Source organism: Pleurodeles waltl, chromosome 6, assembly GCF_031143425.1.
Source record: "Pleurodeles waltl isolate 20211129_DDA chromosome 6, aPleWal1.hap1.20221129, whole genome shotgun sequence".
NCBI lineage: Eukaryota > Metazoa > Chordata > Amphibia > Caudata > Salamandridae > Pleurodeles > Pleurodeles waltl.
The window spans coordinates 245,662,533-245,686,037 of record NC_090445.1 but is presented as its reverse complement, the minus strand read 5'-3'; the positions used below and the strand labels follow the sequence as shown (position 1 = coordinate 245,686,037).

At 42.5% G+C, this 23,505-nt stretch overlaps 1 protein-coding gene across 1 annotated transcript in view; it reads right to left on the bottom strand.

Moving 5' to 3' along the window:
* KCNH6 (potassium voltage-gated channel subfamily H member 6) overlaps positions 1-23,505 on the bottom strand; it is a 732,361-nt gene that overhangs the window by 12,746 nt on the left and 696,110 nt on the right. The window contains exons 9-12 of the mRNA XM_069238011.1: positions 16,343-16,536; positions 6,328-6,427; positions 3,979-4,266; positions 2,484-2,664 (exon numbers count right to left, since the gene is read on the bottom strand). Of these exons, the coding sequence (XP_069094112.1) occupies positions 2,484-2,664; positions 3,979-4,266; positions 6,328-6,427; positions 16,343-16,536 (763 nt within the window). The remainder of the gene's footprint in view (positions 1-2,483; positions 2,665-3,978; positions 4,267-6,327; positions 6,428-16,342; positions 16,537-23,505) is intronic.

Below are 23,505 nucleotides of genomic sequence, written 5' to 3'. Positions count from 1 at the left end.
AGGTGCAGTGTAAACCAATCTACACTCATCTCTTTGTAGTATACCAATGCTACAACCAGTGACAAAATTTAACTATTTAAGATCTGAGTTTTCAATGTCATTTGTAGTGACACACTTCTCCAAATTTTCGTAACGTCGACACTTGGGAAACTCAACAAATGACAACTTTAATCAGGGGCAAGTAGAGTTGTTGATTCTAATTCTTCGTTTTATGCAAAACTCTGGGTGGAAGTCCGTGTCAAAATAAGGAATTATCAGAAGAATTGGATAGATCCCCCAGTATTTCCTTATTTCTTAGACGACACTCATGGTCAAACCTGTAATGGGTAAGAGTGTGCCTGCCCCTTGAGCTACTACAGGGAGTGCAGAATTATTAGGCAAATTAGTATTTTGACCACATCATCCTCTTTATGCATGTTGTCTTACTCCAAGCTGTATAGGCACGAAAGCCTACTACCAATTAAGCATATTAGGTGATGTGCATCTCTGTAATGAGAAGGGGTGTGGTCTAATGACATCAACACCCTATATCAGGTGTGCATAATTATTAGGCAACTTCCTTTCCTTTGGCAAAATGGGTCAAAAGAAGGACTTGACAGGCTCAGAAAAGTCCAAAATAGTGAGATATCTTGCAGAGGGATGCAGCACTCTTAAAATTGCAAAGCTTCTGAAGCGTGATCATCGAACAATCAAGTGTTTCATTCAAAATAGTCAACAGGGTCGCAAGAAGCGTGTGGAAAAACCAAGGCGCAAAATAACTGCCCATGAACTAAGAAAAGTCAAGCGTGCAGCTGCCACGATGCCACTTGCCACCAGTTTGGCCATATTTCAGAGCTGCAACATCACTGGAGTGCCCAAAAGCACAAGGTGTGCAATACTCAGAGACATGGCCAAGGTAAGAAAGGCTGAAAGACGACCACCACTGAACAAGACACTCAAGCTGAAACGTCAAGACTGGGCCAAGAAATATCTCAAGACTGATTTTTCTAAGGTTTTATGGACTGATGAAATGAGAGTGAGTCTTGATGGGCCAGATGGATGGGCCCGTGGCTGGATTGGTAAAGGGCAGAGAGCTCCAGTCCGACTCAGACACCAGCAAGGTGGAGGTGGAGTACTGGTTTGGGCTGGTATCATCAAAGATGAGCTTGTGGGGCCTTTTCGGGTTGAGGATGGAGTCAAGCTCAACTCCCAGTCCTACTGCCAGTTCCTGGAAGACACCTTCTTCAAGCAGTGGTACAGGAAGAAGTCTGCATCCTTCAAGAAAAACATGATTTTCATGCAGGACAATGCTCCATCACACGCGTCCAAGTACTCCACAGCGTGGCTGGCAAGAAAGGGTATAAAAGAAGGAAATCTAATGACATGGCCTCCTTGTTCACCTGATCTGAACCCCATTGAGAACCTGTGGTCCATCATCAAATGTGAGATTTACAAGGAGGGAAAACAGTACACCTCTCTGAACAGTGTCTGGGAGGCTGTGGTTGCTGCTGCACGCAATGTTGATGGTGAACAGATCAAAACACTGACAGAATCCATGGATGGCAGGCTTTTGAGTGTCCTTGCAAAGAAAGGTGGCTATATTGGTCACTGATTTTTTTTGGTTTTGTTTTTGAATGTCAGAAATGTATATTTGTGAATGTTGAGATGTTATATTGGTTTCACTGGTAATAATAAATAATTGAAATGGGTATATATTTTTTTTTGTTGAGTTGCCTAATAATTATGCACAGTAATAGTCACCTGCACACACAGATATCCCCCTAACATAGCTAAAACTAAAAACAAACTAAAAACTACTTCCAAAAATATTCAGCTTTGATATTAATGAGTTTTTTGGGTTCATTGAGAACATGGTTGTTGTTCAATAATAAACTTAATCCTCAAAAATACAACTTGCCTAATAATTCTGCACTCCCTGTAGTACCACTGGTATCCGTAACTCTACGAGTAGGGAAATAACATCCAATTTCCCTGGACGCTCGTAATGAGAGCGTCAGTGTCAAATAGTTCTGCATCATAACTTATATAAAGGATCAAATGTTTTACATCCATATTTGCTGTAACAATGTTTTATTAATAAATGTAATGTCACTGAGTTACTGCTTTTTGATGTCTTTACCCATCATTAATGTGTAGGTTAGAAGATATGTTTGCAGGCGAAAGGGCATCACTGAATAAATTAAACAGAACAGAGGATATATTTCTGGTTAGGACTCAGACCTTCTATTGTAGGCTACTTTACAGAGTTAATAAACAGGGAGGGCTTAGATCGACTTATCCTCAGAGATGGCTGAAAGACTGTTTTGCCTCACAATATTGAGTGTCAGAAATAGAAAACGACGTGTGTACTGGAAAGTGAAAGGAGTAATGCACTTACAGATGTTATGAAGCTGATGTTTGCTTCACAAATGGGACAACATAATGCGCCAAAAAGTATACACAGGGATCCCCAAAAAGTGTACATCAGAATACCCCCCACTTACCTGTCTAATTGCACCTGGAGAAGCTCGAGCCTGGACTCCACCTCACTAGGCCCGTCATCGGAGGCCCCTGGGGGATCCAGGGAGTTGTGCACTAGGGAGACATGTTGGAAGGGCTCTGGGCAGGCACTGCTCCTCCGCTCACCCCAAAAGCTGAACATGTTGGGGACGTCCATTGGGGAAGCTGGGACGAGAGATTGAAAAAAGAAAAAGAAAAGAGATAAATTAAATGGTAGGAGCCCTTCCTCTTCTCAGCCTGGGTTTGCTTCACCACCTAAAGTGGGTAAAAGCATACTTTGGTGAAGGCAGAAAGGCAGACAGGAGATGTGCAGACGAAGGACAAGAGATAGGTGGAAAGAAGATGGGCAGGAGAAGGACTAAAAAGTGATTAGCTGTAGAAGGCTTTGAAAGAGCTGGAAGGCAGAAGTGATAAAAAGGAGGCAGGCAGGTGCATGGTGAAAGGGTGGCAGGTAGGATCTAGAGAGACACAAGAGTGTAGGGTAGAGATGAGTAGGAGGGAGACAGACAGTGAACGTTTAGGAGGAAGAAGGGCATTACAAAGGAAGTGCAAACAAGTCTGCTGTTGGCATGGAGATGAACGGGAGAACAGCAGGAGGCAGAACATCAAGGAAAGGATAGGATGGAGAGCAAAATAATGCTAGAAGAGTGGAGGACAGGAAAAGGCCACAAAGGAAATGGACTGGAAGAGAAGGGGTATGGTCACAGAGGTGAGGAGTTACGGAAGAGAGAGGGGCGTAAGGAAAAAGACAGGCTGGGAACGGAATGAGCAGCAGGAGAGAGACAGTGACAGCAGAAGAAGCAAGAAAGGGAGAGAGGAACCCAAGGGAACATTGATCTTGTAAGAAATAAGGGAAGTGCGAAAAATGCAAGAGAGGGTTGAACATAGAAGTGCTTAAAGGGAAGATCAGAGACTATCGGGAAGGTGATGAAGAAATAAAAAAGGTTTGAGAGACACTAAAAGTAAGGATTAGAGAAAGAAAGTTAGAATCAAGGAGGAAACGAGTCAGGCAATATGGTGAGGTTAGGACTGGACATGAGATGACAGACAACGAAAGAGACCAGACAAGAGAGAAAATATATAAAACTGAGGTAGATGGAGGAGGGGAAGGGGGACTGAGATTAAACTGGAAGAGGGAGCTAAAAACTGATTGCAATGCAATGTGAAAACAGAGAAGTACTCTGATGTGGAAATCCTCAGGAAAAATAGAGGCAGGAGTGATCAATAGTTACATAAGAGGACACACAAACAGGGAATAGCAAAGGACGTTGAGTGGTAGATGCCTTCCCAAAACTTTCCTAAATATACATTCTCAAAATCGTATATGAAGGATGATCAGCAACTTTAAAATTGTAGGATTAATTTCTATTATTTAAAGCATTCTTGGTTGTTCATCGCTTAATAAAGTACGTTTTTTTTTAACTTGACGTCTGTCTTATGAAAAAATGAGAAGGTGCCTTTAAAGGTGAGTCACAGTACCTGTGTATCCCTCCATGTTATCCACCTTCCTCCCAATGTCTCTACCGCTCATACTGCTGGTGACCAGGTTGACCATGGCTGGTATGAACTCTTGCCTCTCAGAGGCCGCAAAGTGCTCCATCTTGATGGCATTGAGGGGTTTGGTCTCGTCATCACTGTTTTGGGAGCAGGGAGTGTTAGTACTGCAGAGCTCATCCCAGTGGTCTTTGCTGACTTGGCCCTGGAGGTTGGTCAGCTCAGAGTAGGTGTGGTATTGCTCGGCATCAGAGTTTCCATCATCCAGACCATCTAAAAGAGATGTGAGCCATGGGTTGGAGGTCAGCATATTTCTGAGAAAGACAGTGGTTGTATTTAGCGTTCAGCTTACCATTTATTATATTGTGTTTAATCAGGACCCTCAGGGATCCAGAACATTTTGGACTCTTGTCCCCCACCAGAGCTCTGTCAATTTTGATTCATGCACTTCACATTTCTCATTTTGACAACTCATTTGCCGCATCTTTAGTCTCACAACTCATTTGTCTGTTCTGTATTCACACACCTTGGATGCCACAATCTCCATTCTCATACGTCGCTTGTGTCTTGACTTTGTTTTCATGCTTTTCACTTGCCTAACCACTATTCTCACACCTCACTTTTTAAAACTTTATTCTGAAACCTAACTTGTCTTATCTTTACTTCTGCACCTCACATCCCTGACCATTCTCACTCCTAATGTTCCTCAATCACCATCCTTACACCCCACTTGTCTCTCTACTATTATATCTCAGTTTTCATTTTCACATCTTGCATGTCTCAGTCTCCTTTGTCACACCCCATGCTATATCGTTGCACATTAGTTCATTTCTCGTGCCTAGTGCTTAATTTGAGCTGAAGTTTGAGGGTGTGGCTCAACAGCTCTCATTTGTTGGGACCTGCACTTATTTTTCATCTTCAGACGTTGACCCAAAGCAAAAACGTGACAAACACATAAGATAGAAAGTGGAGGGGAAAGAAAGAGTGCAAAACATGACAAGTGAGGAGAGAAGGAACCTGCAAGAGAGGGGTGAAGGGGCAGGGAGTGTCTGCTGGTGGATTAAAGAAGCATGAGGTGTAATCAAGACTAATGCAGCCTTGATATTCGGCAAGCAGGCATTGAATAGCCCCATTTGTGGGCTTCTGAGCAAAGGTTTGAGCCCTGTCACTTATTCACCTCTACAGCTCACATCTAAGTTTCTATTCATACACCCGACGACTTAATTTCTCTTCTCATACCTCAAGTCTTCACTTTGTTCTTACGTTTCATGTCTTCTCCATCCTCAACTAACACGTCTCATCTCTGTGTGGCTCATGTTTTAGTCTCTATTGTGACACTTGGTGTCTTTTCAAGGTTTCAACACAAATCATGACTTCATTTTTCAGTCCTTTAAATTTGTTGTTTAGGAACGTCCACAGGTAACAGAAAGCATTTCATATCTATGAGTTTGCAACTTGTGTCTCTCTTGGAGGTCAATGCCCAAAGGTGGTGAACAGTACTCAAAATGACTGTGATCTGAAGAACTGAGCACAGCGGTCCAAACTGCATTCAAAAACCAGTTGTAGAAATTATATTTTGCATGTGAGTACCTGATCTATGATCTCTGTATATGTTGCTGGTCTATGAATTATGTCTACATAGGGTCAGCTAAGATTTCAGTAGACACATGGCCGAGGTTTGGTTTCTGTGTACAAGTGGATTATTTCAGCTTCAGCAGTCTGAGGTTTCAAGTGTTGTGGTATTAGTGTATTCAAACTCAGTCTATGATTCCAGTCTATTTCCTGGGTTCATGATAATAGCATGTCTGATTGCCAAGTTTGACTCTAGTGTAGGATTAGAACCTATGTCTTTTACAAGTCTGTATAGGTGCCGGGCCATGAAGTAGCTTATGTGAAGTCTAAAAATGATTGTGGCAGATGCACTTAGCCAATGATGCTAGATATCTGAGTTATGTTTACTGTACTGTGCTCACCCTATACTTCTTGTACATCTGAGCTCAATATATGCATCAACAGTATATTTTGTTTGTGCATCTTAGTTCATTCTATACTTCCTATATATGTGCTTGATTGTTGATTCCTATACTGTCTCATTATAAGGCTAAATGTTAATTGTATCACCCGCACCTGTCACTCCTGTATACTGTGGAAGTCATGCATGTATGAATGCTGGGACACTGCATCGTATGCTTGTTCTCTCAGGTAGTTTCTTACCAAATCAGTTAAGGTTTTCTAATCTACACAGTAGAGGCAGCAGGGGAATCTAACCTAAACAGGCAGCAAGGGAAGAAAAGCAGTGTCACTAGCGAGAAGATGCATGGAACTTGCTTTTACCTGGTTTATTTCTTCGGCGTGAGGCTGGTTTCCGTCTCTTCGGCCTGCGGTAGTTGCACTCGTACTCCTGACTTAGCGGAGAGCGCGGAATGCTATCTGCCTAATGAAAGGAAGTACCAGGTACATAAGTGGAGATATGATTTAATGCATGGATAAAAAAAATACAATAAGCAAAATCAATAACTGCCAATGAACTAGGTTTTCTCAAGTAACCCATCTACTTACAGCTGTTTTGGGAAGGTATGAAGCAATCTCCGGAAAAAACGTGGAATGTTCATTATTGATTTTAATTATTAATGCATTAAAAGTGTAAAGGGCGTCGTGAACACAGCATGAGCCTATGTGCGAGTAGGAGAGCATAACTTAACAGAACGTGTGAGCGTGGGGTGCGACTCTGCTTCAGCGGCAGAACGAAGAGATGTGACGTCTGATCGCGTGATACCTTTGAGCACAGCGAGCCTCCTGCAGGCCCCGTCACGTGCACCGAACATTCACGGGAAGCTGTTCCTCTAGCTCTGTCGCGCGCAGTGTAACGTCGGCGTCTGTGACGCAACATAACATCGCGTTTGCACGTACAAACGTACACTATGGTGAGGTCATTTTGGATCGGATCTCCCTGCACGGCTGCAATAAGAGCTGCGAGGGGCTGCATTTTTCATGTGCGCACTGTGTGGCGTACGTTTTCAGTCGGATTCCAATCAGAGGAGATTTGCACAGTGGCTGAAGTGTACATCGATCGGATTCTGGAAATCTGAGATCCTAGCAACATTGTGAACAATTAATCTGAGTTACTTTAACTGATGTTATTTGGGCAGCACTCAAACGCATGGACAAGACATAGTTACCTAAATACTGCTTGGGATAGGAGTAAAGATTACATAAAATATATGCCCAAACTGTTGCTTTATTACTCATTTGGAGTAACATTTTCTTGTGTCATTACTGCATCACTTATTGCTGTCATGGCTTCAATTAGTATGCCTCCCTCCCTCGCATTTCTATCACACAACTCTTTTCTTGGGGCCTCTGGGGAAAATACGTTTTTTATCTGCCAGGACATAAGCAGTATTTTGCACAACTTAGGGATGGACTAAGACAGTCTTGAAGTTATTCCACAAGGAAGGAAACACAGAAGGTGAACCAAGAGATGTCTATTAAATGTCTGCACTGCTAGAACAACATTTTGAAACAAGAATTAGAGTGTAGGAAACTATGGCTTGTCTATAAATATTGGCACGTACCTGTGAATTTGATCTTTTGACATATTTGCTTATTAGAGATCAGTGTGGTGCACTAATAATGACGGTGCAGGAGAAACTGTTGGCAAAGGATCCCAATCTCAGAGAGGCCATTGCTGTTGTGGAGAGTGTGGAAAGCACAAATACTGGTGCGAGAAATGTGAATCACACCTACTACACAAGGTGACTCCAGCAATGAGGGAGTCAGTGAGATTGTTGGGGAGGTAGTTGACAAAATCAAAACAAAAGGGAAATTGGACTGTGAGTAAAGACAAGGAAACAAAGCATGGCAAAATGAAGTGCTATCTTTGTGAAAATCCTGGGCATAATGCAAATAGTGTTAAATGCTATGCTAGGAACTCTGTTATGCAGAAAGTATGGAAGAAAGGACCTGAGTTTGTAAGGGAGAGAAAAGCCAAACTGTGTATACTGTGTGTGAAGAGGTGACAAGGATGGTTTAACTATTAAGCCCAGCCCCAGCGAAGTTAGTGTCAGTCCCTTGGTGATGTTTAAATGTCATATCCAACTTGATGACAAGGAAATTGTAATGTTAGCCGGTGCAGGTTCACCGTACACCATGGTGGGTGAAGGGAATTGAGAGGAGGAGTTTGAACATATTCCTCTTCCTATGTCTGACATAAAGCCTGGGTGCTATGGGGGGTCCAAAATTGATGTCTTGGGATTTGCAGTTATGAGTATTACTTTGATGGACAAAAAAAAAAGTGGGTAAGGGGTATGTGGCCAAGAGGGGAGATAATTTGCTCTGTTGGCGTCACCAGCATAACATGGGAATTACGTTGTTAATACCAATGCAGAATGACCTGTTATAACTGTGTCACCAGAACAGGATCTTGAGGACATGGTCACTGAGTTCCCTGGAGTATTCAGTGGTAAGTTGTGGCTCCTCAGTAATTTCGAGCACAATATCATTTTGAGAAAAAAAAGGATGTTCATTTTGTTCACAAGGTTACAAAAGTACCCCATTTGATGATGGAACCTCTGCAGAATGAAATCAGCGGGTTGATGGATGATGGAATAATTGAGGAGATTGAATCCTCAGAGTGGCATCCCCCCTTCATAGTGTTAGCACCTAAAAATTGGGGTTAACAGTATGTGTGTCAACCTCAGGGGCTTAAACAGACATATATGGGGAGATCACCAGCTTCTTCCCAACATCTCTGAGGCTTTGACCATCAAGTCAAATTACATGATGAGTCCTGACATCTGACATCTTTTGCTATGCTGTTGGGCATTAGGATGCCCTTTGGAATGGCATTCACTGTGGCATTTTTCCAAAGGATTTTGAAGAATGTTTTTGGAGGAATTAGCATATGCTCTTTTTCCAGAATGATTTATGGGAATAATTTTGAAGAACATGATTGTGTGCTTATGCAAGTGTTGGAAAGATTGGCAGTGTCTGGACTAACGCTTAAGAATGAGAAATGTTAATTCCGAGTTGGAACTGTTTCCTATTTGGGTCACACTATTTCTGCAGAAGGAATCAAATCCAAACTGCAATTGGTTGACTCAATTCATAAAGTGCCAGCACCACATAATAAGAATCAAGTGAGGTTGTTCCCTGGATTGATGGAGTCTTACTCCAAGTCTATACCCAATTTTTCAAGTGTGATCCAGCCAATTCTGGGGTTATTGCAGAAATCCATGAACTGTGTGTGGTCTGACATATGTAAACGGGCTTTTGAAGAGATCAAGAGTTGTACTGGAAAAATACCTACATTAGGGCATTTTGATGTATGCAAAACGATAATTTTGACCACAGATGCAAGTCTCATATGACTTGGGCTGTACTTTCACAGGTTGATGGGAATGAAGAATGAGTAGTAGCATTCACTTCACATTCACTGAAGGATGCAGAGGAAAGATACTCTGTTATAGAGAGGGAGGCTTTGGCCTGTGCATGGATGATGAAGCACTTCAGATTTTATCTGTGGGCAGTGCCATTTGTAGTTAGATCCCATCACAGACTGCTAGTCCATATGTTCTTCATTAGGAAAGATGATGAGTTGACACCCAGGATTAAGAGGTGGATGGAAGGGTTGTATACATAACTGGTTCTAGGAACTAAGTGGCAGATTGCTTTTCCAGGTTGCCACTGGATAGGGATGTGTTGTCTGTAGATATGAAGCTTGTCAATTGGGTTTGTGAAAATGTCTTACATCGAGATGAATGGAAGTTGGCCAGAGAGAAAAAACAAGGAACTCAACTCTTAGTTGAAGGGTGGCTAGAGTTAAGAGCACTCTCAGAGGATTTGAAGAAATGCTGAATGTGAAAAATGAGTCAAGTTGGAATGGGGATGAGTTGTTTAGAGATCAAAGATTTGATTCCACCCAGGGATGTGAGGGATAAAGTAGAGAATCTGATGCATGAAGGCCATCTAGGGAGAAACTACACCAAAGCTAGGGTGAGGGAGTTGTACTGGTGGCCAGGTCTTGATAGGCATGTTGAAGGAGTAGTTAAAGACTATTCTTCTTGTGCCAGAAGTGACAAGAGTAAGATTGTGTGAGAAGCTCTGTTGTCACCTGTAGAAATTCCAAAGGAACCGTGGAGGAAGTTGGGACTAGATTTTGTTGGCCCTTTTCATTTGCTACCTCCTAGTGAGAGATATGTGATTGGTTTATTGGTTGACTATATGTCCAAATGGGTGGTGATCAAGTGTGTGAGCTCAATTCACATCAGTGTGATGATCACGTTTTTAAAGGAGGAGTTAGTCTGAGTGAACTTCTTACGGACAATGCTGTCCAATTGGCATTGAACCCGACTTGGATGTGTGTGATGGCAGATATGAGTGTAAGAGTAGATATTGATGAACTCAGATGTGAGGGCAAGTTGTTGAGGAATGCGTACCAAGACAAATATAAGATGAGGTATGACAAGAAGAACTGTACCAAGGTTAGGCCCTGGATTGTTGGTGACAAGGTATTGGTGAGGAGGCGTGGTTTTGTTAGAAAGGATGACTCTAATTACATGGGTCCATTCGAAATCAAGACAGTAATGAAAAATGTGGTGAGGTTGGACAATGGTGATGTATGAAGCATGTCAAGGTTAGTAAAATGGATGGAAGCACGTGATGATGTTGCCAACAATGAGGCTTATCCTGAGTGGCATCTGGGAGCTGTAGCATATCTTGAGCATCATGATTTTGCACGGTAATCGTACTGATGCTTCAAAGTTGGGTCCCAGGCGTACCGTGAGGTACACTACAAACAATATGTCGTGTTGTAGCCTTTCACAATGTCTTAGGTACGCAACACAAGATCAACAATAAGCAGCAAGTATTGGTTGCTAAATTTTATGCTCTGTTGATTGGCTGATGATGTTATAGTGTATATAGTGATTTATTTTCCTTGTTATTGTGTTCTTTTTGTTACATGAAGTTTCTTTATTTCTGTATCATTATTGGAATGTTTTGTTTGATTGGTAGGGAAGGGATATGTGTTATGTTGCACTCTAACTGTATTTGTCATCAGTTCCAGCACAGATGACATATTTATCATTCCATGCTAGAACCTGTCACACTGGAATAATCTGTGGGTTCCAGTACAACAGTTGAAGCATGGAGCTGGAGTTGTTGGAAGCTGTTCACGGCTGGTGTATGCTTAACTTAATAAACTTTAAACAACTGTACGTGAATCAGCAATCTTAACAAAAACGCTTCTACCAGAGAATTTGCAGCCAGAAAACAATCTCAACACTACTCATCATACCTCAAGTAACTGACAGAAACTGAGGGACACAGAGATTAAGGGCCTGATGTATGTTGCCTTTTCACAGTCGCAAACGGCGGAAATCGCCGCTTGTGACTGCAAAATGGGCACATACAATGTACCATCCCTATTTTGCAAGTCGGTACGCAATTACCGACTCGCAAAATAGGGACTGAGACTAGCAATTAGGAAGGGGCGTCCCTTCCTAATTGCAAGTCGCAGGGGGATGTCTGATTGTTTTGTGACCGCAATTTTGGTTGCAAAACGGACCACTGCCCTCTCTGAAAAAATATAAAGAAAACTTCATTTTTCTCTTGGAAATGCATGCCATTTTCCTTAAGGAAATGGGCTACATTAAAAAAAAAATGCTTTATTTAAAAAGCAGTCACAGGCATGGTGGGCTGCTGTCCCCAGCAGGCCACCATCCCTGTGAGTGCAGCCTTTCCCAAAGGGGTCGCAAATTGCGACCTGCCTCATGAATATTGATGAGGTAGGTCATTTGCGACCCCATTGGGAACCGCAAACAGTGTGAGTTACACTGTTGCACGTTTGGTTTCGTGTCTCGCAATTTGCGACTCGCAAATGAGTTGCAAATTGCGAGTTGCAAAACTCACGGCTGTACATCTGGCCCTTAGTCACTTGCTGCATTTGTTCATCGGGAAACACACCTGGACCACTTTATAATATCTGAAAATGTAGTAGTACTACTGCATGATTGAGCAGAATGCTTTAGCTGATCACTATAGACAATGTTTCTGGTGGTTCTTCTCTAATAATTAGTCAGTCAAGGATTGCTACAATTCCTGCGTGAACAAAAAATACTGTTTTTCCTAATTCCCACCTTTTTGCATCAGTAGGACAGAGGTCACAAGGTTCAATTTATAATTCTGTAACAGCTGGCTGTTGCAGGGGACCCACTATACTATGTCGCTGAACTGTTTACCAGGCAGAAGATGGCAAGTCCTGTCACAAAATGGCCCCCATTTCTTTGACCTAATATGTGCCTCTCATGTGACTGCTGCTGTCAAACAATCAAACACTCTTAATTGGAGGTATTTATGAGACTATGGGGGAAAACTCTTGCATGCATCGTCGAAAACACAAAAACAAATCAAACAAGGGATGAGGATCATTTGTTTCTAAGCAGCAGAAAACAAAAATTTCCAAATGATTCATTATTCATTACAGCCCTCTGCAGCTCTTTATTGTTTTCACGCTGATTGTAAATCTTCATTGGGCAAATCCTATTTTTCTCCGATTACATTGAGAGCGTACTTCATGGGGGAGTTTTCTTTCCTGATTTATTTTATTTTTCTTGTCTCCGAGGTTGTTTTATATAACAAATTATATAATCTACAGCCTTATGTACAATCCTATTTTGTGAATGCAAATGCTATGATTTTCCAAAAAGAAGTGTTTGAAGCCGTAAAATAGGTTTTTGCTGCATACTGCTTTCATTTTAGGAGTCAGTAAACTTTTACAGACTTCTAAAATGGGATTGTGAATGGACACCAATTTGCAATTTGGAAGGGACATGACGTAGGCATCCTTTCTCAATTGCATATGTGATGTATCAATGATTTGTGACCGTAATCTGGTCGCAAACTAATGAAAAATCACTGACTCCCTGTTGGGAGGTAATGCATTTGCAAAAAATAAATTCATTTCTTCCTTCATTTTTTTTGTGAATTAAAAAACAGTTTGTAGGTCACTGCCAATAATCACAAACTTATTTTTTTAATGCAACTTGTTTCCTTCAACGAAACAGAATATGTTTTTTTTTTTTTAAATGAAGAGTTTACTTTATTTAAAATCGATCACAGGCAAGGTGGACCACAGCAGGCTACCATCTCTGCGAGGATGTCCAGTTGGAGTCATTTGCAATATCTAAGCCAATAATTAATTCCTGAGGTAGGTAGGATTGCAGCCCACTCTGGAAAATAATTTTGCGACCTCATCTATTAGTACATATGTTGATTCACAAAAATCTGGTCACCATTTGCAATGAGTGATTTGTACATCAGATCCATAGTGTTCAACATACAAAGCTTTTTTGTGATTGCGAGGGCCTGCAGTTCATAAAATAGTATGCTTTGAGACCGCACAAAGGCAAGTTAAAATGTGCAAAAGTTACTTTATCAGTTTTAAATGACTTCCCAATTACAAAGTACATTTCACAACTCATTGAGAATAGGAAGGTGGTTTGAAAGGGGCGTCCTCCTTCCAATTCATAATTCCTTGTATCAGTGGTTTCTACCAAATCAGATAATGATTTTTGAAAAGGAGTGGTATCCCTTTGCAAAGTGGAAGCTGTCCCTGAGAGACAATTTTCCTTGATAACATGGGCCACCAGCTTTGGGACCATCATGCTTCTACTAACGCCATTCACTGAATATCAATTTTTTGTAAGGGATATGGGAGGAACGGACATGGGATGCTTTTAAAGAAAATGTTGGCATTCCAAACATGTAAATGCTGCCATGGAAATCTACTGTCCCTCACAGGCCTCCATCCATGCACTCGCAGCCCGTTCAGCACTATTCACAAGAAGAATCTTGCAAAACCTACTGAATAGTCATTTTGTGCTGCAACACATTAGTACATCCTTTGCTACTCAAAACGTAGTTCAGGTCAGAAAGAAGTTGGTGTGCAATGAGACCCTGACTTCTATGCAACCCAACCTTTGTACAATGGGTCTTGCTGGGTTAACTTATGAGAACTGGAATGCACAATGAATAACTTGGGTGGTCAAAGGTCTAGCTTCATGGCTGGGGAATGGATCAATTGTACTGTTTAAAGACATAATACTAAAGAAGATCGGAAAGTAAGTGAACAAAATGGGGACGGGGCAATGTGACCTGACCTGCAAAGATTTATAGCATTGCAATACTTATTATCATTATAGATTTATCATTGCAGAGACACTGCAGCAAAGGACAAAGAAACTCATTTTTGTGATCATATTGTATACATTTTCAATACGTTTGCAAGTACTGAAACTGCATATGGACCAACTTGTATTTTTTAAAAGGCCCTTTGTGGCGTTATGAATATGGGTTGGTAGTACATTTTTCAACAGTGTGCAGGAGTTATGTGACGACAAGAGAAGGATATCAGTTTTGTAAGTTTACTGTACAAGTAGCCCTCAATTCAAGGGCAGAAAACGCTACCCATAAGCTTATTTGGTAATGCAGGTTAATCTAGTTGACTACTGAGCAGTAATGTCGGCACCACAGACTGACAACATCGCTACGATTTGTATGTCACAATATCGAGGTCAAGAATATCAACCCACATCTATAGCAAATCCTAAGTATTGACTGCCAAGATATACTCAAGTTAGCTACACATGGGAAACTACAGATTTAGTATTTGTAACTACACAACTACTTACTTTGATGTTATGTTGGTTGTTGATATTCTGTAGTTAAGATGTGTGCAAGTCAATATTTAAAAGACATTGTTATGGTGGGACACCCCACTAAGCACCTTTCAAAAAGTACTGATTGCTATTAAAAAGGAGTAGAAATTCTCTAGAATGTAACCTTTCCGTTGCCATTTACTGTGCCATCAGTCATTGGGAGAACCATACTGACAATATTATTGCCTTTTCATACTTTGCAGAAGTCATGCATCCCCTCTTTCCTCCACTGATGGAAGATCCTTTATCACACCTCCCCACCATCCATTGTCCATTTCATGATACTGTAGTCCCCCTACAAATTGCTATATTGATTTCTGGTAGGACGTTTATATGTCTCCTATTGTGTAACAGTTAGAGGATATTAGGCACTCATTGTACTTCATCAACCTATAGACCAGTCACCTACATCACACTGATAAGCCCCAAAGACAGCCGATGCTGGTTATGATCTTTTTTTAATGATTTTTAAGCAGTGTCTGTTTTAGCTGACAAAAGTCTTATATAAAGCAGCCCCGCCATTAGTCCAGGATAGGAGTCGTGATTCGCAAGAGCTAAGGTCAAAAAGTTAGAAATTTGCCAATATATGATTTATCTTATGATTGAAGCACATTTCTCACTTTTTTGGGAATTCTCAAAGAATTCCGGAAGTGTTCCTCAAAACCTCAAAAACAATGACAGTTTTAGTTATCCACATTTGTAACAATTACAACTGTGTACCATGTTCACATTTACGCGTAATGAAATGGGACACAAATGTACTTAACTTTTTGTTTCTCTATGAAGGCAATAATGTTCACCCTGGAGACACCCCTTCTTCCACACCCACTTTATTCCTGTTGTTGTTCTGTTCTGATTTCCAACCTGGAAACACACGCACTCTTGTCCTTGATGGCTGTAAATTTGTGTTCCTTTCCAGGATAGGAAAATAACTGCAAACCAACTTTTACAGGTGGACTCATGCAAGAACATGTACACTCCCACTTCTACTACTACATCTGCAAACAAGGAAATCCCGCCCCCCCCCCCCCCCCCCCCCCCGGGAGAATTTCCACATTTTAAGATTGCACATTGAAATGTCTGAAAAAAATGATCCTCGTGAATCAGGATTCAGAATATTGGTTATGCATCCATGAACATTTCAATAGCATTAGCCCTATTATTGCTTCGATTCTAGCATAGCCTTCTTTAATAAAGTGCTGCTGAAAGCTGTGTGGTGGGTACATAAGCATATGCAATATATTTGGTTCACTGTGCATTATTAAGGTTGTTTGCATTCCGAGTATTGTTCTTGTCACAACACTGAAAGCTTATGAATGGAATTATGTAATATGTACTTAATATTTTTCTTAGCGTCAAAGATCTGTAAAATCTGTAAAGGCCAAATATTCTGTGTGTTTCTCTACACTGGTCCAAAAGTGTTCAATTTCCATTTTTTGTGGACAATGCCGAAGAAAATGTATGCATATTATTTTTTTGCTCGTTACTACTATATAGACAGAGGACGTGATATAATTTCCTCTCTAGAACCCCATTATGAAACAATCCAGAACTATGAAACTTCCTTTAAAAAGACATCACTCCCACTGCACACATTCTCCCTTCACCAGGCCCGGGTAGGAAAAACTCACATCTCTCAGATTAAATGTGATTTCCAGGTTGCTCCAGAAGCAGTCAGAAAAGGTTGGGTACATGTCCAACACCTCCAGCAGGTCCTCACGCTGGATCTTGTGCAAGTCGCAGTAGGTCAATGCTCTCACGTCAGCACTGGACTTCCCTGGTCGGCCATAGAGGTTGATGGGCTCACCGAAGATGTCATTTTTCCCTATGGACAATTAGTCAAAGAGGTTAGAATCAGGAAGACAGTGGATGATAATAAACATTCGAGAGCCATTCCAGTCACCACATAAACATCTCAAGACAAGCAGGTGTCCTTCTTTTGTAGCACTGCTGTGCCTATGGGAACAATATAGGGTGGACAGCTTAACAATTTGACACATAGCTAGAAAAACTTCTCTAAATTGATTATAAGTAGGAAGTGACCATAACGTTGCAAGTATACATGTATACATCCAGTGGTATTTATGTAGTGTGAATCTAGATGGGAAGCAACAAATTGCTGTACAGTGGGTGGGGGCCCAAACATATGATTCAGGAGCATGTACAATCAGGCAAGGTGGTCCTAATTGGGCATTTATCCTTACCTTCAAACTAGTATTACCACTGTGATTTAATGCCATAAAAAAGTTGAGGAATTTATATGGATCTCATTGTTTTGGCTAAGGATATGTTGGTGCAGAAGATCCTCAGTCAACAACAGTAAATGGACCAACTTTGTTTTCTTGACAAGGAAGCTCAGTTGACAGTTTATACTACTTGCCCCTCTATTCAGGTGAATGGAGCAGAGATAATGGAAGACTGACTCCAACTCTGCCTTCTGCTTCTCTGACATTTTCAAACATTCGGTGCTTTCGCTTATCTACATGATGTGACATGGCAGTCATTACAAAATAAGGGCTATTTTAGAAGGTGTCCCCACAGCTGGCAATTTGCCAGTGCTATTAGGGTCAACTATTTTCTTTTGTCCAGAAATGCCCATGCTGTGGATTTAGTGGAAGGCTTTTGTTCCATACTTATCACATTATCCTTGAACTATTAGCCTACGTGTTAATGAAATGTAATTTTCTTGAGAGGTGCAGGTACTGAGCACAACTACGTACTAACTTGCTGCAATATGTCCCAGCATATAGTTATAGTTAGGAATTCGAATGGCTAAATTGTTTAACGTAGACCAAGGATCCAAGTGAGAATCAGAACAGAGTGGAACTCAGAGGCGCACAAAAGAATCAGAATATATGAAGAGAGTTAGTACCTGAATCAAAATACTGCCACATTCTTCTGAAGTAACTACTGATAAAGTCATGGATTCATGGGTCAACATAGCAAATGATTGAACACAAGATAAAAGTAAGCCCATATTTCATATGTGAGCGCTTCCCTATGGAGAGCTAGGATATGTACAGTTTATGTATATATTTGCATTTAAATTCTATAAAGAACACTATGGGCCTGATTATGACATTGGCGGATAGGAAATCCGTCACAAATGTGACGGATATCCCACCCGCCATATTACAAGTTCTTTTTTATCCTATGGAACTTGTATGATGGTGTTTGTGATGGAGAATCCCATTCGCTAAGGTGGTAATCAGGCCCTATGTCTCTGATCATCATGCAGTTTTGTTTTGAATCCTGAGGTGGCGTAGTGGAGATTTGTCCTTTGCAGCTCCTGTAATATATTTTGGCATGACATTTAGGGACCTCAAGTTAGTATATGTACAAGCGTCTATGGTGTGAGGGTTTACGAAAGTTGGTAGTGAGCTAAAAGTAAGTACATTAAGACTAAATCAGTAGGTAGGGATCCCTGTTCATTGTCTGAATATGTTATATATGACAAATGTTTGTGTCCATACCACTTACAGAACAACTGAGTGTCTGTGTTTAACAGCACTGTTAGAAATTGAGGTATCAGAATCACAATACTCAATGCAAATTATAAACCATGGATACAAAGTGACCTAAAGTCCTCCTGTTAAAAATGGGGTCTCTAGTTGGCAGTCGGTTTGCACCCTGTCCAAGTAGGGACCCTCACTCTACTCAGGATAAAGGAGATACCCGCTCAGATAACCCCTGCTCACCCCCTTGGTAGCTTGGCACGAGCAGTCAGGCTTATCTCAGAAGCAATGTGTAAAGCATTTGCAGCTAACACACAGTAACACAGTGAAAACACTACAAAAGGACACCACACCAGTTTTAGAAAAATAGCCAATATTTATCTATTTAAAACAAGACCAAATACGATAAAAATCCAACATACAGTAATAAAAATATGAAGTCTGCAAGAGTTACTCAAAAATACAGTTCCTTGAAGTCAATAGCTCCACCTGGGGCTATCACGGCGTCATTATCAACAGAATCAACAGTTCAGGCCGGCCGTGGCGTCGCGGGCCAGTTACGGTGTCGGGAAGACCCGCAAACAGTACCTTGGATTTGTGGGCATCGTGATCCTCGCGGTGACCTCCGGAGAGCAGCGTCGCTGACATCGCAGTGTCGGTTCCAGAGTCAGTGCAGGAGTCGGCGGGCCCTTGATGTCACACGCGCTACAGATCGAACTCCGGGCTAATGAAGTCAGGAGCGATGGCGTCAGGGCTGCGGTGCGAAGCAGGACGATGCCACGTGTGGTGCCCACAGGTCACGGTGCAGGCAGCGCTCGGTGACTGCTTCCAGTGGCGTCGGTGAGACCAGGGCTGCGGTGTGAAGCGGGGCGGTGCAATGTGCGGTGTTCACAGGTCACGGTGCAGGCAGCGGCATCGTCGTTGCAGAACCGCTGTCATCAGTAGGCCCAAGCCAGCTGTGCGGGACGGTGCTTCGCGACCCTCACGGTCAGTGTCCACAGGCCACGGTGCAGAAAGGGATGCCTGGTGACGACACTGGAGTCGATGGTGCTGGCATCAGTGGACTGGGGCTGCGGTGCGGGACGGGACAGTGCTTCATGCTCCTCACGAGCGATGTCCACAGGCCACGGTGCAGGCAGTGGCACCCGTGTTAGCAGGAGCGTTGTCGTCAGGGAGGCCTAGGGTGCGGTGAGCAGGCGATTCCGGAATGCGGGGCCCACAGGTCGCAGTGCGAGCAGCGGCTCGGTGAAGTTGTCTGTTGACGGTGTCAGTGAGTCCAGGGTCGCGGTACGAAGCGGGGCAATGCGAGTCCGTGCGGCATCGGCAGGTCACGGTGCGGCCAGCGGCTTCGTTACCAGCGTTGCAGTGATTTCTTCTCTTGAACAGCACAAAACACACAGTACCCAGTGCGACAGGCCGAGGAAACTGAAGTCTTTGGTGTCCCTGAGATTTCCAACAGGAGGCAAGCTCTACTCCAAGCCTTTGGAGAACTTTCTCAAGCAGGACACACAGCAAAGTTCACCCCTTGCACTCTTTTCAGTCAGAAGCAGCAACTGCAGGCCAGTCCAGCAAAGCAACACTGCAAAGGGACAATACTCCTCCTTCGGATCTTCAGCTCTTTTTCTGGGCAGAGGTTCCTCTTGATTCCAGAAAGATTCTAAAAGTCTGGAGTTTTGAGTCTTGTTCTTATACCCTATAACTTCAAAGCAAAGTCTCAAGTGTCTGCAAAATCCTTCCTTGTCCAGGCAAGGCCCCAGACACACACCAGGGGGTCGGAGACTGCATTGTGTGAGGGCAGGCACAGTCCTTTCAGGTATGAATGACCACTCCTCCCTCCCCTCTAGCTCAGATGGCTCAGCAGGATATGCAGGCTACACCCGCCTCCTTTTGCGTCACGAGGTGTGATTAGCCCAACTGTCAAACTTACCCAGATGGGAATCCACAGACAGGTAGAGTCACAGAATGGTTTAAGCAAGAAAATGCCTACTTTCTAAAAGTGGCATTTCCAAACAGACAATTTAAAAACCAACTTCAATAAAAGATGTATTTTTACATTGTGAGTTAAAACTCCACATTTTTATCTGCTCTCAAGGGGAATCTGCGCTTTAAGGATATTTAAAGGCAGCCCCCATGTTAACCTATGAGAGGGATAGGCCTTGCACAGTGAAAACCGAATTTGGCAGTATTTCACTGTTAAGACATATAAAACACACTAGTATATGCCCTACCTTAAACATACACTGCACCCTGCCCCTGGGGCTACCTAGGGCCTACCTTAGGGGTGCCTGACATGTAGTAAAAGGGAAGGTTTAGGCCTGACAAGTGGGTACACTTGCCAAGTCGAATTGGCAGTTTATAACTGCACACACAGTGAAGTGGCAGGGTGGCACAACCAGTGCTGCAGGCCCTCTAGTAGCATTTGATTTACAGGCCATGGGCACCTCTAGTGCACTTTACTAGGGACTTACTAGAAAATCAAATATGCCAATCATGGATAAACCAATCAACAGTACAATTTCTATGGGGCGCACTTGCACTTTAGCACTGATTAGCAGGGGTAAAGTGCGCAGAGACAATAAACCAGCAAAAACAGACCCGAACAAATAGGAGGAAGAAGGCAAAAGTTTGGGGATACCCTGCAAAAACGGCCATTTCCAACACCTCCCAACCCTGTGAGCACTAACTGAGTTAAGTCGGTCTTGGCGAACCACAACCCAAATGGTACAAAGTGCTAGCCAATAGTGAACCTTGGGAAGAACAAGCTTTGGCAAAGAAAATAGGTCTGGCGTTGGCTGCCAGGTTTCTGCGTCTGTCAGTTTTTATTTTGTTTGTCATGAGTTTGCCAAAACATTATAGTTGGGGGAGCTGATGCGCTTATGTCAGTATAAACAATGTCTAAAAGCAAAACATGTTTTTTGGCCTTTAAAAAACACAAGTGCCAAAGTAGTCCCTGACATGGAATCAAAATACTTTGTGTGTGGATGTGCTCCTTGTGAAAGGACAAAATGCTGCTAATTACTCCAAAGTTAGTACTTGGAGGATGTGGGCTGGCCCATTGCCCCATGCTATATGCTTTAGTTAGCGGAATAAAAGACCAATGAATGAAGAGGGCTGTCTGAAAGGCCCTTTCCGTATTTATATTATACATATGAAATGAGTAAAATCAAAAGTTCTTTACAAATGCCAGAACAAAAAAATCAGTAGCTTTATTATCGTAAACACTGGCTGAGAAGCTGAGACTTTCAAAAGTACTACTTACAATGTTCTCCATGTCAATCATTTATATTCCTCTTTCCTTGAGATGTGGTAAGCTTTGCCAGGGCCTCAATGACCATATTAAAAGTATAGAAAGGAATGAAATCATTCTTTCTTTAATTTTAAGATAGTTGTCACATTGCATGTGCAAAGTGCATTTGACATTAACATTGCTGTGACGAGACAATGCAACATTGTTTTCTATATGTTTAACATGACCAGTCACTGCTATTGACTTTGCCAGTGCCAACTGACTTTAAAAGCCTCCAGTGTTGGCAAATCCATTAGCAGCTACCTCCAGGCAGAGGAAGAGCACTGGATAGAGCAAGAGGAAAACATCCTATGCATCCCCAAGACTGCCACGCAGCACTTGTCAAGCGTGGGGAGCATCAGCAGGGAACGTGGAAGGGAAGAGTCAGGATAAGGAGAGCATTTATGGCTTCAGCAAGGCTGCCATGCTCCACCTAGCATACCAACAAAGAGCGTTTTAGAGGATAGATAGCAGGATTTGGGAGGGATTAAAGTACAGAGTGCAAGCACATTCTGAAGCCCAAGGCATGCACTTCCATTAAGTGCTAAACAAGTAATGAAATAAAAAGTTAGAACACAAAAAGTATTTCCACGACATCAGTAGTGGAAGCCTACACCTTAGCTAACTAAAAGCAAGAGTAAACCTGCTATGATCCAGGGATGGGGCAAAAACAGAATAGGGAGGAAAGCCACTAATAAAAAGCAGGGAACTGAGATTGACAGAAAAGCCATCTAATCATTAGCAAGGGGTAGAATGTGTAGTATTGTACACAATGCTGTACACAACACAACTGGAGCGGTCTGTAGCAAGACCCCAAAAATGTAAATGACATGCATGTGCCACTGGAATACAAAAATGTTACAGCTTATAAAGATGATCATTTAGCTCTCTCAGGTTTACATATTTAAAAAGTATTGGCTTTATTTTAGTACTAAACTAATACAAGAGTCCTATTTTCAAATGAGATGCATCTCCTCCTTTATGCAGCTTATTAGTCACATAAAGAAATATGCATGATAGAGAGGTTTACTAGTTAAACAATGTTTTCAGTCCCTTTGTTTGGCTCTGTACACAACCCCAAGTGCACCGAAGTCGGATTATGAGTTTGGTGGACAGGTACTCTGTCATAAATGTGACCGATATCCCGTCTGCCTTATTACAAGTGTATTAGGCAGGGGCGGCTCCTCCATAGGGGCGGAGGATTGCCCCCCCCCCCCGCCAGCAGCAGCTGCAAACCTTTTCCCAAAAAACAACCATAAACTGTGTTTATGATCGTTTTTTGGGGAAAGGGGCAGGGCCATGGGGGTGACTTGCACTGAGGAGGAGTGCACAGCACTCCCTCCTCAGAGCACATGTGTGTTTGGCCAGCCGTCTAGGGCCGGCCAAACACACATGTGCATAGGGCACTCTCCAGTCAATCCTGACCCGCGCGCCGCCCCGCCCCTTTCAATTAGAGCAGCGACTAATATTAGGACACAATGCACTTGTAATAAAGTGGACGGCATATCCACCACGTATGTTTTGGAGTACCCTTCTGCCAAACTCTGAATCAATCCTAGAGCCTGTAGCCACGCCCTGCCGAGGGTTACCTAAACACCTGTAAATGCAGCAGGCTGGGACTAGGAAAAGGAATTGGATCCTTTGTACAGCATATGTTTAGAAAGACTATGCAAAGACTTTTTAAAACATGCACATTCCCAACTTACATAGAACTCCAGACCCAGGACCTAAACAGCTCCATTTAGGAAACTTTAAGCTTGGATAGCTCTTCTCTCAACTGGCTAAAAAAGTCACATATCAGCAGAGATGCTCTTTAAATACAGAGGAATTATTGCACACTGTTCAAGCCTTGTCTGTGTTTGACTCTGTGTTACACACAAGTGGAATGGAATATCAGGGTACTGCTTGCATGAGTACCCCACTGCGGGAATGCTGTGTACCTCTCACTTGAGGTTACGGTACTGTGGTAACCAGTACTTAATTTGTACTGGAGGTGGCCAGTGGGTGCCACTGGAATGCTTTTCTGTCCACCAGTACTGCTTTTTCTCCCCCG